At 37.5% G+C, this 16,316-nt stretch overlaps 1 protein-coding gene across 1 annotated transcript in view; it reads left to right on the top strand.

Annotated features, from left to right (window-relative positions):
- The window catches only part of KIF6 (kinesin family member 6), a 187,566-nt gene that overhangs the window by 148,523 nt on the left and 22,727 nt on the right, over positions 1 to 16,316 (top strand). Inside the window, exon 17 of the mRNA XM_049833729.1 lies at positions 8,445 to 8,495. Within this exon, the coding sequence (XP_049689686.1) occupies positions 8,445 to 8,495 (51 nt within the window). The remainder of the gene's footprint in view (positions 1 to 8,444; positions 8,496 to 16,316) is intronic.

Below are 16,316 nucleotides of genomic sequence, written 5' to 3'. Positions count from 1 at the left end.
TGAGCATCTAGAGCACTAAATTCACAGATTATGATGCCTTATTCATATGGCATTGCTTTTCAGCCATGCTTTTTGGGCCAGCTTAATATTTAATTCATGAACAAATATATGTGATAAACAACAGAGCAACATTTTTCAGATGTGCATAATTTCTGTCTCTTTTCCAGCATATGAAAGAGTGATAGATATACAGAATATTTTTTAACTTTGGACAACACCTAAAATAACACTCTGGCATCTAAGGTGGAGCTCAAATTAAATTTAGGCACCTAAATTCAGGAGAGCTATCTAGGGAAAAAATAACTATTCACTTTAATTCCTGAAATACAACAAACTGACTTCACTGCTGCATACAGAAGCACTACTTTATTGACTGAGCTGCCTATCTCCTACCAATTGAGAATGCAGAAATTATATGTCCTTTTGCTGAAGTCTCTTGGAGTGTTCTTGCTGCTAAACATCCATGCTTGGCTAAAACTGCCTGGGCAGCATTAAGTTCTACTTTAAAAAAAAAATAGCTGGGTAGTGACAGCCAAACTTGGGACGATAGAATTAAAGGTCTGAGCATTTGTTTCTAAATTCAGAAAGCATCCAGGTTCTGAGTTCCAGTTTCAAGGAGATGTTGGACTGCAGTCCAGACCCCTTAGTGCTTTCTGTTGGTTATCCTAGATAACCCAGTATTGTGTATGTGAATTGTTAGGAATTTATGTGCACTAGCCACTTCCCATACTCCGCTTTCTGCGGAAAGGAGTCCTGTGCCTTTCTGTCGATAGGGGCTGTGGTACATGCTAGCATTTCCCTCATTTAGATGAATGGGACCTTGGGGAACACCTCAATAATTAAGGCCTATGCAGCCAATGACAGCCTGTACTTAGAGGAACAGAGAGGTCCAGAATACTGTCATCAGAAGAATAAATTCAGTTTCTCTACAGTTTTGCTGTATAGCCCTATCAAAGCATTTTTTTCTGTAACAGCCAGAAGGTATGAAAGGCTATTAGAAAAAAAAATTGTGGGATAAAGGGTGCTGTGGAAATGCAGGCCAAACAATGAACAGTTACAGGAATGCCCATCAGTCAGAAAGTGTAAGTAATCATATTGTAAGAAAAAAATCATTATGTAATCTGACCTCAACTAAGGAGAACATGTAGGAAATGTGGAAGAGACTTAATATGGAGGTTACAAATAAATGCATAGAAATGGAGACAGAGTTTAGAGGACTATATATTGAATAGCTCAAGGAATAATCAGTGAAGTCAAATACAGTGTCATCCTATAGCATTGAGAGACAGACTGCTGTCTGATAAGCTTTCTGTAGGGTTTAGGGATTAATCCGTGCGGGGCCCGGACGACGGAACACCAATGTGATGATTAAAGTCGCCAGTTTATTGAGCTTAGCTAATCATTTTTATACAATTCTCTAAGTTGTTGAGAGACTTTGATTGGCTACTACATGCAAGCACTTGGTGTCCCCACGCACAAGCATAAGCGGTGATTGGTTACATCGGTACTGTCCACGCGCATAAGCATAAGCGGTGATTGGTTACATTGGTTGTGTTAATTAGAGCATACAAGACTTGTCTTAGTCCAATTGGTCAAGATAAGCCCCTGAATTGAGGTTGTTTGTGCCAAGTTCCCTTTATCGTGGAATGTGCACCTGTGTTTTCCTAATTGGGATCTTTCTTCTTCTATCTTCTTATTTATTCTGTTCAAGGCCTTCTAAAGGCGCCTGGAACAATCTTGTGACCATGAGCTATTTTCAGGTCCAATAACTAACTTCCATATAACTGAACCCTACAGCTTTCTGTCTGTAAATTTGATCATGCTTGAAGGTATTAAATGTGTTGATAAAAAATGTTATTGTCTCAGCTGAGTATGGCAAGGAAGGGAAAATGCCCCAGTCAGGTATTTTAAAAAGTAATCCCAAAATGTGCAGTATCCTACATCATAGTAAAATGTATGCATTTGAATCTGTGATATTTAAACTTCAAAGAATGAGAGTATGTTGGGAATATTGTGTATTTCCAAGTGTGTTTGTTCATGTGCTGAGTTTAGACTGTGGTTTGCAACTATGGATTTGGTGTGGAAGTCAGGGTTGTGCTTCCAAATCTGAACCTATCATCTTTCCTGGGGTCTCTGACTAATAAGTTCTACTAAATACTATCAGCTACCTTGCTTCCAATGGTCTGCTCCATCTCTTTGCTGGCACTTACTGTCTCCAATCTTTTCTTTCCAGCACAGCTGTCAAAAGAGTGTTTACTGGTATTTCAGACATTCCAGTTGACTCAGTGATAGTGTCACAGCTTAAATTTCCGCTATGCTTGTGCTGAGATGCTAAACTGTGCTGGAGTAGCCAGAACGCAGGCAGACTTTTGCTTCTCCTTGCTCTGCTGTAGGGGCAGTAATCTTTGACAGCAAACCTTGGGAAGGGGGGAAGGGAGACGAAAAAGGAGAAAGGAGAGCCAGTAAAATCTTAAACCGCTGCAGATGTTTTTTCAGTGAAAAAAAGTCAGAAATCTGCTGCAGCGGGTTATAGTTTACAATATGTTACCTCCAGTATTGTCATTAATATATTTTTAATGCTGATAAGGGCTGCATTTCACACCTTGAAAAATGTGTACGCTATAGTCAGAAGGCTCTGAATGCTGCAATAGTGTTTTTTCTTTACTGATGCCTCCAAGGGCTTTCTGAAAGTTAGGACTTGTCAGATTACATGGAGATTTGGCCAACTATGTATCCCAAAATAAAGCATTTGCATCAGAAGTAGTGTTGAGCCAGGTTACTAGTGCAGACTACTTTGCTTCTGCTTGTTGTCCTAATAGAGCCAATTGACATGTTTTTACTATCTGAGAAGGACAAAGGTTGCAAAGAAGAGTCAGAATTTGCCCCAAAGATTTCTCTGGGTCAGAGAAAGGCTGAACAGTTTGTCTGCTCTTAGTCCTGCAGGATTTTGAGTTAGAACAGAATGTTTTTTTATTCCATGACTCTTTTTGTCAGATACTTTTTATCATAGGTTGTGTTCTCATACAATTTCAGCACCAGATTTTCAAAAGTATCTAACATCTGGTAAGTTTTCCAGTAACTATCTCTGTTTGAATACTCCCCATTTGAGAAGTTACTCCATTTGAATATCTCCATTTAGGTTCAACATCTCCTACTTTCAGAAATCCTTTGTAAGCTGGTACAACTCTGACCTCAAGCTCAGTTAAAAATATATCTCTACAAGGCTTATGGAAGTTGTATGATTACCCTCCTCTCTGTCTCTAAAAGCCTATCTCTAGTGATTATTTGCTGAGTATACAGCTTTAATTTGTGCTCTTTCGGCAGGACTCCTTACCTTACTCAAGTAGATGCACACAACTTTATGAATCAAATTTAGTAGATCCAGAATCTTGATTAGGTCTTCATAGTTGAGTGATAGCTGGGTCCAACTGCACATGTAGGGGCATTGTGTTTACAAACAATAACCCCACATATTTCCTGTCATGGTTTAACCCCAGCCAGCAACTAAGCACCACACAGCCACTTGCTCATTCCTCCCCAGTGGCATGAGGAAGAGAATCAGAAGGGTAAAAGTGGAAAACTTGTGGGTTGATACAAAGACAGTTTAATAGGTAAAGCAAAAGCTGCATGCACAGGCAAAGCAAAATAAGGAATTCCTTTACTCCTTCCCATCAACAGCCAATGTTCAGCCATCCCCAGGAAAATGGTGACTTGGGAAGACAAATACCATCACTCTGAACGTCCCCCCTTCCTCTTCACCCAGGTTTCTATGCTGAGCATTACATCATATGGTCTGGAATATCCCTTTGGTCAGTTGGGTCACCTGTCCCAGCTGTGTCCCATCCCAACTTATGCATCACCAGCCTACTCACTGGTGGGGTGGGGTGAGAAGCGGGAAAAAAAAGACAGATCTAACACTTAGACCATATAGCATTATTAGGGACCCAAAATGCCGTGGAGGGTGAGTTCCAGGAATTGGAGGTTCCCTGGGTGCATAAAAGGATATTCTGCTAGATATTTTATGTAACACCAAAACAAATTTGAAGATGAAGAAACAAAAAGACACAGCAACCTAGTTGAGGTGTGAAGGTTTCAGGATTTCCTGGATGGAAGGACTTCTTAAGATAAACACAGGCTTGGAAAATGTAAAATGACAGAAAAATATTAAAAGATAACAAGAGATAAGAGGTTATTGATGAAGGCTCCAGCCTGTCATTTATTAAGTCAGAAGAGACCCTGCATCAAGTTAAAGGTCTATCCACTTCAATAATAAACAAATATTCTCAAAGGGAGGGAGTTAAGGTTGTATGTGTTCTCTTAGCTTGTCCAGTATTTTATCCTTTAAGTTAGCAGTCTTTGAAACCTTATAATAGTATTATATGGAAGGTCTGATAAAACATAAGAGAAGCTTTAAAACCTGTAATGTGGACTCAAACAAAACCAAAACACTTACTTTTAAAAATCAATATTTTTTTAATTGTAACATACTCATTTTTGTGTTGCCCTGAGGCATATGCCGTATTGTCAAAGCATTCATTGTCTGCAATAAATTGGAAGATAATTTCAGCTCCTTGAAACAGTCTGGGAGAACACAAACACAAGAAGTTAAAGGACAGCCACATTATTCAAGTTACGGATTCTGTCATATTTAGTCAGCATATACGTTACTTTCTTGTGCTTTACATCAGTCTTAATTAGATTTCTCTATTCCATTTTGTCTTCTCCATTTCCCTCCTTGCTTTTGTCTCCTGTCACAAAGCTGAAGTTCTGTGAAGTTCATCTCTTTTCCATACCTCAGGATGGTACATGTGTCCAGAAACACAGGCCAAAACCAACAGATTTATCACAGCTTTAATGACAGCTGGCTGCATGCTGAGTGAATTCTTAAATTCCCCAAAACTACTTTTTTGCCAAAACATGTGGAGTTGCAGCATTCAACATTTTATTGGGACTGTTATCTCCAAATGAAGAATGACTCCACTGGAAAAAATTATTTGGTATCAGCTGCAGACCTATTTTTAGCTTCTTGTTTGGTGAAACTTCAGAAAACTTAATTAACCATATGCTGAGAGATACTCTCCAAGTCTTAAATTCAATTTTTGCAAACCACATTTAAGCACTACCTTGTCCACAACTTTACACTGTTGGAATCTGAAGACATTGGGGGTTTTTTATGAGAATGTGATTCTTCATATTTCTTTGGGTAAATATTTGTGTTTATGAAGGTTGTAGAACTGGCAGTACTAAAGACTCAAATCTTCCATTTGTTTATATGGGAAGGTCTGTGCAGGCAAGAGTACTGGAATCATCCCCTACTTCTGTCACTTAGAAACTTAAAGCCTTGCATTTGGGTGATGGTGTTCTCAGAGGCAGAAAAGTAGAGCAGGTCAAAAACATTCATTCTCCCCCACAAGTATTTGTAGTGAAAACAGAGCAAGATTACTTTAATCAAAAACATGCACAGAAAATGTTAAGGTTTTGTCAAAAATAAGAGCTTCTACATAAAAATGAGGGTTTTTTTTCCAAAGGAAATCTAAATAAACTGTCAAATTTCAAATTGGATTAAAACAAATTGAAAGATTAAATCATATCTGGCTAGGTCTTGGTATGGAATTATAGTCAGGTGCCTCATGATACCATCATGTCCTCTGAACCAGAATTCCTGTTTAGGCTACTTTTGCCATAATACAATTACAGTTTCTCCTCAGGAGGTTTTCTGTGAAATGTAGTTCAGTTTTTGCTGCCCTGAAAAGGCAGTTTGGACTATGTGAATTGGATAAATGTCACCTTTCTATTTCTATTCATAGAAGAAAAATAAAACTCTCTTGCTATAAGAGTGATAAGACTGGATTTTTATTTTTCTAGCTGAAGGAGAAGTTTTCTTTGGTTCCTCTCTGATTAGGTCTGGTTCCAAATTCTCATTCTTTCATAAAGCTGCCAAACAGAAGAAGGACAAGATTTATTACAAAATCATGGTCCATGTCATGGATGGAGCAGAAGTGTATGAAGGCTAGAATGAAGGAAGGAAGGAGCAGTTGGGACAGTTCCACATTGCTGGCTGGCCTAACAAAGCTTGCAATAAAAGTATGGTTCTGCAGCATCTGTGGTCTCTATCCCAGCTGTACTGAGAGTAATTTCTAGGTAACTGAAAGTCAAGCCTCTTGGCTATAATCATTTAAAAACCAGTCCCTATATTCTTGTGTTTCCACATATTTGAATAGATTGCAAGCTGTTATCTATCTGTTCGATCTTATTTTCATTGACTTGTTTGTCTTGCTTTTTTTCGGTTGACCTTATTCACATTTGAAATACAAAATATGTAGATTGCTGATGATCTGTTTCTAGCAAGGTTAAAGAAAGAGAAATAATGCTACTAAACCCATGTTTTAACAGGATTGAGAACTCGTATGTCACCTTTATTTTCAGTTGGCTCTTGATGAACAGCTTATTCTCACTACTAGAACCATTTTTTTCAAATGACAGAGGCATTGCCTTTTACAGCTCACAGTGCTTAAGAAAGGGAGTTTCTGAACCCTTACATGAAGATAAATGTATAGATGACTTTCTGAGGCACCTAAGTTAATGGTAATCCATTGAGAAGAATCTCAAGATTACTACAAATTGTTTCATAACTGTCTCATGGCTCAATACTGAGTGAGTAACATCACCCTGTGTGATACAGTACAATAGAATACAAGAATCTAAATACCCAGAATAGCAAAAAAAAACCAATTTGAGGAAAAAAATAGTACCTTTAATCACATTTCACTGAGTATTGACATCAACTGAGTTGCTTTATAATGTTTTCAGAGCACAAATAACATAAGTGTTGATCATTTAAATAGGCTTTTATTGGTAAAAATTATTAATCAAGGGGGTTTTGTCTATAGTTACATAAATCAGGAGCTTACTTAACTGAACGGGTTTTTTGGTTGACTGTTAGTACAGCTGAGATGGAGGATTTATTTGGTATTGCTGGGGTAGGTGAAGTTAGTTCTTTCACTTCACCTTGTTTCTCAGCTGAAGGCTTTTCTTAAATTTACAGGTAACTTTAAGTACAGAAGAATTCATTGGTTTAAATACAAATAATTGAAAAGAATAAAACTTCCTGTGCCGAAAAATAAGAATCTACAATATCTGTTTTATAGATAAGGAGTAGGTAGGGTGTTTTGTTTTGTTTTGTTTTGTTTTCTAAAAACATTCAAAACAACATAACTTGGCTGTTATACTGCAACATATTTCATATAATACCTTTTCTACAATGCTACTGAATACTTAAGACTTATTCTCATAATTCCCAAAGTTTAATTTTTCATGGTTCTTTGGTGCTTATAAAACAGTATAATTCTCACGACCTATGAATTTAAATGGGTTTTCACATGCTCCAGTTAAGCATTTGGCAGCTTTTAATTTACTCTGATTAGCTTAATCTATAAGTATTCACTTGTAAGCAAAAGGATATTTTTAATTCAGAATGCATGCTAATGTAATATACATAATCACAGGTCTGGGGAAAAAAGTGAATCCAACATGGATTGGGTTTTTATTTTTCTTTCCCTGGTATCTAGATGTACAGTTTTGTTAAGATTATGAACAAGTCTTTGCTTAGAAATTGTTTTAATTTGAAAACTTGAAAGGCATCCCTCCATACCATCCTCCGTCAGAACACATATACTGCTGAAATTGCACATTTAGAGTTATGTTTTTCATTTATTGGTTCCATTAATATCTATGAATAGTGGCTTCCCATGTGATAATCTATGGTTTGAAATAATTGGTGAACTGGAACAGTGTCATAGATCAAGGAAGAAATTAATAAAAGAAGGGTAAAGGTGAATTATATGGGGCATGGGAGCCTAACTATAAACAAGGAGATAATGAAATTAGAGAAAAATTTTGATTGAAGACCAATAACATCTACACAATGAGTTCTATTGAGTAGTAGAACTTGCAGAAACTTTAGCAAATGTGATATTTAAAAATGAGCTGGACAAACAGGAAAAAATGGACTGTAGGGAACCAATTCTTCACTGGCAAACAGGTGGACTGGATGACCTAGTATCTCATTTCCACTGCTAGCACCTATAAGTCTGTTTGAACAAAAACTTAGAATTCTGTATGTCTTCTAGCCTCACTTGGACTTCTTTTGTATCTAGCAGCAGGATATCATTATCCTGTGAAAGTGCTTGTAAATAGCTTCATTTTCAGTCTTTCTTACTGGACAAAGTTAAATCTTAGGATACGTAGAGCTAAATTGTGCCTACTTGTTTACTTCCAGTAGAGAGAAAGAGAGAGGTCAGAAAACTATTTGTCCTGTGGATCACAAAAAATCCCCTTAAATTGGCCAGCAGCAGAAGGATTTTCAAATGATGGGACATAAGCGATGACTTCATTGATTTTTGACATTTTGAATTCTAACTATTCACATTTTGTGCCTTTCACAGACCATCTGAAAGGAGAGATAACCCAGAGGCATGTTCAGAGGGCAGCTCTAGGTAAAATATTTGAGATACAATAGAATACAACGGGGCAACAAGCTCTCTCCCAGGGCTGAATCTGCTTGTGGTCAGGTTGTATTTTTTATGACAGTTTTTGCAACAATATTTCTACAATAGTCCATACCATAAAGAACACGGACTCTGTGAGCTTTGCCAGAGATTTGGCTTAAAATGCATCTGATTTTATGTGTGGTGAGAAAAATAATGCAAAAGTCTTATAGGTTTGGGTGTTTAGGATTGGCTTGCTTTCTTTTCAGGGTGACCAAAACACAAACAGAGACATCTAAGTTCTCCTCATTTTTTGGGTTTTTTTGCTTTCTGATGACACTAATTTGAATTCCTGTTCACAGACATTGATTTGTCCTGAGACTGAGCTTCTAGCCATGTTGCCACAACCAGTCTAACATCCTTTTTAATTTTCCTCATTCCAAGAGAGACTGAAGGCCTATGCAGGTCATTTCTTTTGCATCTAGTTATAGAAGTTGAGAAGTTATTTCTTGCAGTTTCTGTTGACACAGCTGTGAAGCTAAAAGTGTCTATGTAAGTTGTTTGCGTAAGTGTAAAGTCATCCAAATTTGGTTCAAGATGCTTTAAGCTGACTGTCATGGCTTAACCCCAGCCAGCAACTAAGCACCACGCAGCCGCTCACTCCCTCCCCCTCCATCCAGTGGGATGGGGGAGAAGATCAGGAAAAAAAAAAGAAGTAAAACTCGTGGGTTGAGATAAGAACCGTTTAATAGAACAGAAAAGAAGAAACTAATAATGATAATGATAACACTAATAAAATGACAACAGTAGTAATAAAAGGATTGGAATGTACAAATGATGCGCAGGGCAATTGCTCACCACCAGCTGACCGACACCCCGCCAGTCCCCGAGCGGCAATTCCCTCCCCCCACTTCCCAGTTCCTATATTAGATGGGACATCACATGGTATGGAATACACCGTTGGCCAGTTTGGGTCAGGTGCCCTGGTTGTGTCCTGTGCCAACTTCTTGTGCCCTGGCTGAGCAGGAGAAGCTGAAAAATCCTTGACTATAGTCCAAACACTACTGAGCAACAACTGAAAACATCAGTGTTATCAACATTCTTTGCATACTGAACTCAAAACATAGCACTGCACCAGCTACTAGGAAGACAGTTAACTCTATCCCAGCTGAAACCAGGACACTGACTCCACTGACTTTGTACTGAAACAGCCTAGGAGTGTTCATATGAGAATTCCACTCCTGGGACAGTAAACTTCATCTAAAGTGTGACAGAAAATTTCTGGGTCAATAACAGTTTAAGCCGCCTTTACCTAGATCCATAAAAGAATCCCAAAATGTGCCTTCATGGATCTTCTTCCCATAAAAGATGAAGCTAACTCAGACCAGATTGCAGTTGATGGTTTTATTTCTATGTATACATAACAGAGCAAACAATATTTGTCTCTTAATAAAAGACAGAAAATTTGAGGGCTTTATTTTCTCCCAAAAGTCAGGAAAATTATTTACTGCAGTGTAGCAAAATAGTTTCCCCTTTTATCTTTCTAATTTAGCCATGCATCTCAAGCTCTGTTGATGAAGTTATTATTTTATACCTTTATCCTTTTTTATTTTTATTTAAAAATCAGCACTGAAAGTTAATGCTGCCCATGTCAATAAAGCCCAGGGTTCAAACTCAGTTTATTTTTATCAGTATGAGAAGGGAAGTGAAGGAGGTGCTGATCTCTTCTCCCTGGTATCCAGTGACAAGGACGCATGGGGAATGGTTCAAAGCTGCATCAGGGGAGGTTCAGACTTGATATTAGGAAACATTTCTTTACCAAGAAGGTGGTCAAACACTGGAACAGGCTTCCTAGAGGGGTAATTGATGTCCCATGCCTGACAGTGTTTAAGAAGCATTTGGACAATGCCCTTAATAAAACACTTTGACTTTTCGTCATCCCTGAATTGGTCAGGCAGTTGGACTAGATGATCATCGTAGGTCCCATCCAACTGTTCTGTTCTGTTCTGTTCCATTCTATTCTAGTATCTGAAATTCAATCTAAAGGTGGTATCTTCAGTAGAACATGGAATTTTCTTTAATTCACTCCAGGTTTTAATACTGTCCATTTACTGATTTTATGCCACTTCAAGAAGTTACATCAAGATGAATCATAGCAGTGCTGTTTATGAGAATTCCTTATTCAGTGTTTCAAAAAATGATGTATTCTGACTGTATGTTTCAATCTACATGATAAAGTCTGTTCTTGTATACCAATTTCTTACTACATAGAAAACTGTTGCAAATGCTGTTTTCAATAACTATCTAAGCTACTTTTAATAAAATAGGTAAGCATAATTTTTTTATGTCCTTAGGAAATGACACAGTACTGACTTTACCAGCTATGCATTCACATTGTAAATATTCTATTAGTATTCCACAACATAACAGGCAACCCTTGGTTGTTTGCCTTTCGTTTTAAGAATTGCTGTCTGCTTATCATCACTAAGTCTGGACTGCACAAAGTATTTTCCAGACTTTTTTTCCCCCTTTCATTATTCTTTTAAACACTCTGGATATTTTGACAATATTTATTCTATGAGTTGGGGAATATTATTTGCCTGCCTGCCTTTTTGGGTGAATGTTCTTCCAAGGAGTAACAGGTGTCAAGTCTCCCAGAATGTCATCAAGATATTTTTAAATCAAAACTGCATAGTAAAAAGTCTAATTAAGAGTCTGTTGAAATCCCAACATGAAATAAAACACACCATTGTTTCAATTAGAAACCAAGTTAACATGTTCCAGCTGCCATTTTTTTTTTTTTTCTTAACTTAAGGCATTTTATGGTTAAAACTCTTTAAGAAGCTATTCTAGTTGGATTTTAAACAGTGCAGATCTGTTTCCCTCATGGCTCTGCTTAAGATGTGGATTTCTTATTGAAGGAAAACTCCACTACTTAGCCCATTGTTCTTAGCTATCTCTTCTAAAACACCATATGCTGGGAGTTAACAAAGGACACAAATAGAGGGGAGGTTTCATTGGAGGCTAGAGAGTGCTCCATATTTTTCAGTACACAACCAGAAACATTTAATACTTTGTGTAAGATTGCAAGGATTCACTCTCAGTGTGACTTTCACCCTTATTAATTGTAGGAATACCTTATGCAAATAACTTCTTTTATTAAGTAAGATCTTTCAGAGTAACATGCTTAACTGCATTTTTTAGGCAGTATTTAAAATGAAATAATGTGCACACTGCTGAAGTACTGACAGAGCAAAAACATTGGGTCACCAGCATTGTGGAAAAGATGGAAAAAAGGTGGAAAGAAAAGCTTTCCCTGGGGTTGGCAATGTTGTCGAAGAAAAATATATGTTTTATATGATTCTAATGAAGCATTACCTTAAGATGCTTTAAACTAGCATTTCGGTAAAATACAGGACCTGATTCTTCATTATTTTATTCCAATTTTGCATTGTTAGAACATGATTAGAGGCAATCAGGCTAATGTAACATTATTCACCAGCACTGGGGGAACACTGAATCCTAAGTTGGACCTGCCTAGTGATGTAGGAAATCCCATGACATATTCTAATAGGAAGATGTTTCTATGGGGATGTAGTTATTCTAGCAAAGGCTAGAACTTTCTATAACAGAAGTGACTGTACTGAGACTTGTAGTTTTGCCTTTTCAACTACACCTTGAGTAGAGGCCTCTGTTGGGTCAGCTCTGGAAGTTAGGGAGAACCCTTGAATGTACTCCTGACTGATCTGTCCATATCAGCAGAAATATTTAGTAAATCTACAAGTCCCCCAGGCTGTTCAGTCAGCTTCAAACAGATACTGACAAAACTTCATACACAGAAGAGTCATTCATTATGTGTAGTTAGAAATTTGTTTTCTAAATTAACATGAAGGGTAGAGTCTGTGGCCAGTGATGCAGCATCTTCAGCACAGCATGCCCCTCCTTATTGATAATTGCAGTTACTTTATCAGTTTAGTTGAAATGCAGTTTTGCAGCTTTCCATTTCAAATATTTTTCTTATTCATCTTGTTCTCCATGAGCCTCCCTTCTCTTTTTATGTACGTTTTGAAATCAGGGCTAGTAGCAACCTATCAGTTCTTTTGGGATTCCCCTGAAATCATCAAGAGATGGCAAAACCTTTCTGCTTCTGAGAAGGTTTGTTGGGACCAAATTAATCTCTCTCTGTCAAACTCCATTTTCTCTGTAGACCGACTTGAAAAGAAAAAAAAATAGGTACAATCTAACATGGGTAAAGATGGCAAATATAGGTCTTTTTAAGGAATCTGCATTGTTTATACGAATTTCAGCATTAAGGCCCAGTTTTATCAACACTTTATTAAAAAAACCCCTTGTTTTCCCAGATTTTGTAAATTGGGTTTTAGAAATAAGATTTTTCTATTTCTGCTGATATTCAAAGACCTGTTCCCAATTTCTTTTTTGAGCAAACTTCCCTTGAAAAAGACCATTCCTCAAAAAAGAAAATGACTGGGTGACTCAGAAATAACAGGTATATTCAAATCCCAAAAAATGCATACCAGCATTTGATTTAGTGTGGCGAATGCCTGACAGCAAGGATTTTGGCATCTGTTATTTTTATATTTGGATTTGTAACATGTATTTGTTTTAAGCAGAAATAGGGAGCTTTCTCCTTATCTTTGTTCCCTCTATATCTTTGTCTACACCATCTTTTTCTACATTTTTGAAGTTACATACCTGTTCTAAAGTTATTAGTATCAATTTATGCCCTTGTTCTTGCCCTGTTACGTGTTTTCTTTATAGCGTGTTCCATTCTGCTTCCTCACCTTTCCTTGATTAGAAGTGACGGAACAGCGTGATCAGTACTGGAATAAAGCAGGGACCCACAGTGCTGTATAATGCATCAGGGTACTGCTGCAGGAATAATCCAACCAGTGTCAGGAAAGAATTTCAAAAAAACTATTCTTCCAATGTGCTATTATTGTGCTTTCACCCCAGCCAGCAACTAAGCACCACGCAGCCGCTCACTCACTCCCCCCCATCCAGTGGGATGGGGGAGAAAATCGGGAAAAAGAAGTAAAACTCCTGGGTTGAGATAAGAACCGTTTAATAGAACAGAAAAGAAACTAATAATGATAATGATAACACTAATAAAATGACAACAGTAGTAATAAAAGGATTGGAATGTACAAATGATGCGCAGGGCAATTGCTCACCACCAGCCGACCGACACCCCGCCAGTCCCCGAGCGGCGATTCCCTGCCCCCACTTCCCAGTTCCTATACTGGATGGGACGTCCCATGGTATGGAATACACCATTGGCCAGTTTGGGTCAGGTGCCCTGGTTGTGTCCTGTGCCAACTTCTTGTACCCTGGCTGGGCAGGAGAAGCTAAAAGTTCCTTGACTATAGTCTAAACACTACTTGGCAACAACTGAAAACATCAGTGTTATCAACATTCTTTGCATACTGAACTCAAAACATAGCACTGTACCAGCTACTAGGAAGACAACTAACTCTATCCCAGCTGAAACCAGGACAGCTATTTTGTAGTCCTCCAGGAAGCTGCCACTACTGTATATCCTATACCTGATGGGATGCAAATACGTTGTCTGATGCATTTCTACATATCTGAAGAGGTGGAATTGGGAACTGCTGCTCCCACTTGTCCACAATGAGATATCTTAGAATTACAGAATGATTTGGGTCAGAAGGGACTTTTGAAGATCATTTAGTCCAACCCTTCTGCCATGGGCAGGGACATCTTTCAACTAGATCAGGTTGCTCAAAGTCCTGTCCAATTTGACTTTGAACTCTTCCAATATAGCCCATGCCCCTGGAAATGCTGAGCCACCATGGTTTATATCTGGTGTGGATATAAGGTACATTTAGGAAGTGCATGATAGTTCTCTCTGCATAGCAGCATCTTACAGACATATATAACATTAATTAAGCTAATAGTTAATAACTGTCCTGAACTCATCTGCTGTGATCTGTGTGAATGAAAAGCACATGGCACTTCCAAACTGCTGGTTTGTATTAGAATAAATCCATATTTTAATAAAATGAGCTCAGTTTCTTTCACTACTTTACATCTCATAACTTAGATGATATTTAACTTTGTTCATATGAAGCAGGAAAGCCTTAATCTGTACTAATGCCATGAAATGAAGACACACAAGTGTTTTCAATCACAAAATGACAGAAGCTGAGTAAAGTGGCAGTCTGTGTTTTCCCACACAAATCCAACACAGTCCATGGAGAATAATAGATGGCCTGTTTTAAGACCACCATTCCTGGTGCTGAAAAATTATTATCTTATGTATGGGCCAAATAAAGCACATTAGAGAAATAATCTGTTTGAAGTCCCCGGTGCTGCTAGGCATCCAAAGATGCTTCCTCTAAAACCGTGTAGGTGGGTTCACATATTTCTGGTCTGTAAGTTATGCTACTTTTAGCAAAAAAAAAAAAAAAAAAAAAAAAAAAAAAAAAAAAAAAAAAGCTGTGTAGTCAGTTTCCAATGGCCTCAGAATAAGGTAAAGATTTCTCTTAGAAATTCATCATTTTGATATGCTTAATGTTTCCCTGTGTTACGTTCTTCTATACATTTGTGCTTGAAATGTCAAGCAGCAGCGGTGGTTTTGTGAAAGTTCCCTCTCCTTGTGCTTGCAGGGCACTGATTTTATGCCTAGGGTGACCTCTAGTGGTGTCAAGGCCACTCTTTTTAGGGATGGGTTTCATTTCTTCAGTCTTTCTATTTCAAAGGAAAAAAAAAATCAGAAATGCTTTGCGTTAAGGTTTATTTTTGGAATTCTGAGACTGATAGAAAACTGGTAAGGTTGTGCTTGTTAAAAAGGATGATGATTTTTCACTGTTGTTAAGACAAAGATATCAATAGCAAAGTGGGCTGAAAATTCAGAAACCAGTGCCTCTTTGCCTTTTTTAAAATAAGAGTTTTACTCTGACAAAGATAAACATACTTTTGAATTTGCTTTGTGCAATTACAGTAACATATGAAGTGCTTTTAGAAATATTTACCAAACCAGTTCTTAAGCAAATGCTTGCAATACTGATGGGCAATTAATTTTGAAAATATATCTAAGTAGTTATATAGAATATTATAAATAGATTAGAGGATTTTTATAGCTTCTTGTTACCGCAGTGCATTTAAATCATTGTAGTTATTTCAGTCTTGGAGGAAAAAAGCATAGACTTTAGCGTGTGGTAACTGTGAAGTTACATACCATAACAAACATATTCTCTTGGGTTTACAAGCTATTTTGTGCTTCAAGTCAGCACAGTATATGGCTAAAACTCTGAGCTCTTGATAAGCTTTTGTATTTTTGAATGTATATACCAAGTTCTGTAAAGATGATCACAATAGGGAAAAAGAACCACAGATTCAAAGCAGCAGCTAGACAAACAGCAATGATTCCCTTGCAGCAGTTATTTGAGGTTTCTTCTTAGGTAATATGTTCTAAGTTTTTCCCAATATTATGTAGGAATTAAGTTTAAAACTGTAGGAGTATCTTCTAATAAGAAGATACTTCTTACACCTGTCCCTTCAGGCCTCAAGCCCACATAGACCTTTCTTTCCATAAGTTTCTCTTCAGTCTTTCTAGGGTGTTTTGTAGTTTTATTTGTTGCTGTGTTTTTTGTGTTACTCTTTTATCAGGTTTTACAAGGTGCAGTGCTACATTCTAGAGGCAGCCATGAGTTTTCCCTTTCATTGTGTCTTCAAGAAAGAGAATACTACATCTTTAATGGGAACCTTTGCAAATTTGTTCTCCTGAACAGTCAGAGAAAATTCTGAGATTACTCGTGTGTTCCTATTAAGCTTCCCATGTGACCCACT

Source organism: Accipiter gentilis, chromosome 30 (assembly GCF_929443795.1).
Source record: "Accipiter gentilis chromosome 30, bAccGen1.1, whole genome shotgun sequence".
NCBI classification, from domain to species: domain Eukaryota; kingdom Metazoa; phylum Chordata; class Aves; order Accipitriformes; family Accipitridae; genus Astur; species Astur gentilis.
The sequence above is the reverse complement of the archived record's forward strand: the minus strand, read 5'-3'. Positions and strand labels throughout refer to the sequence as shown.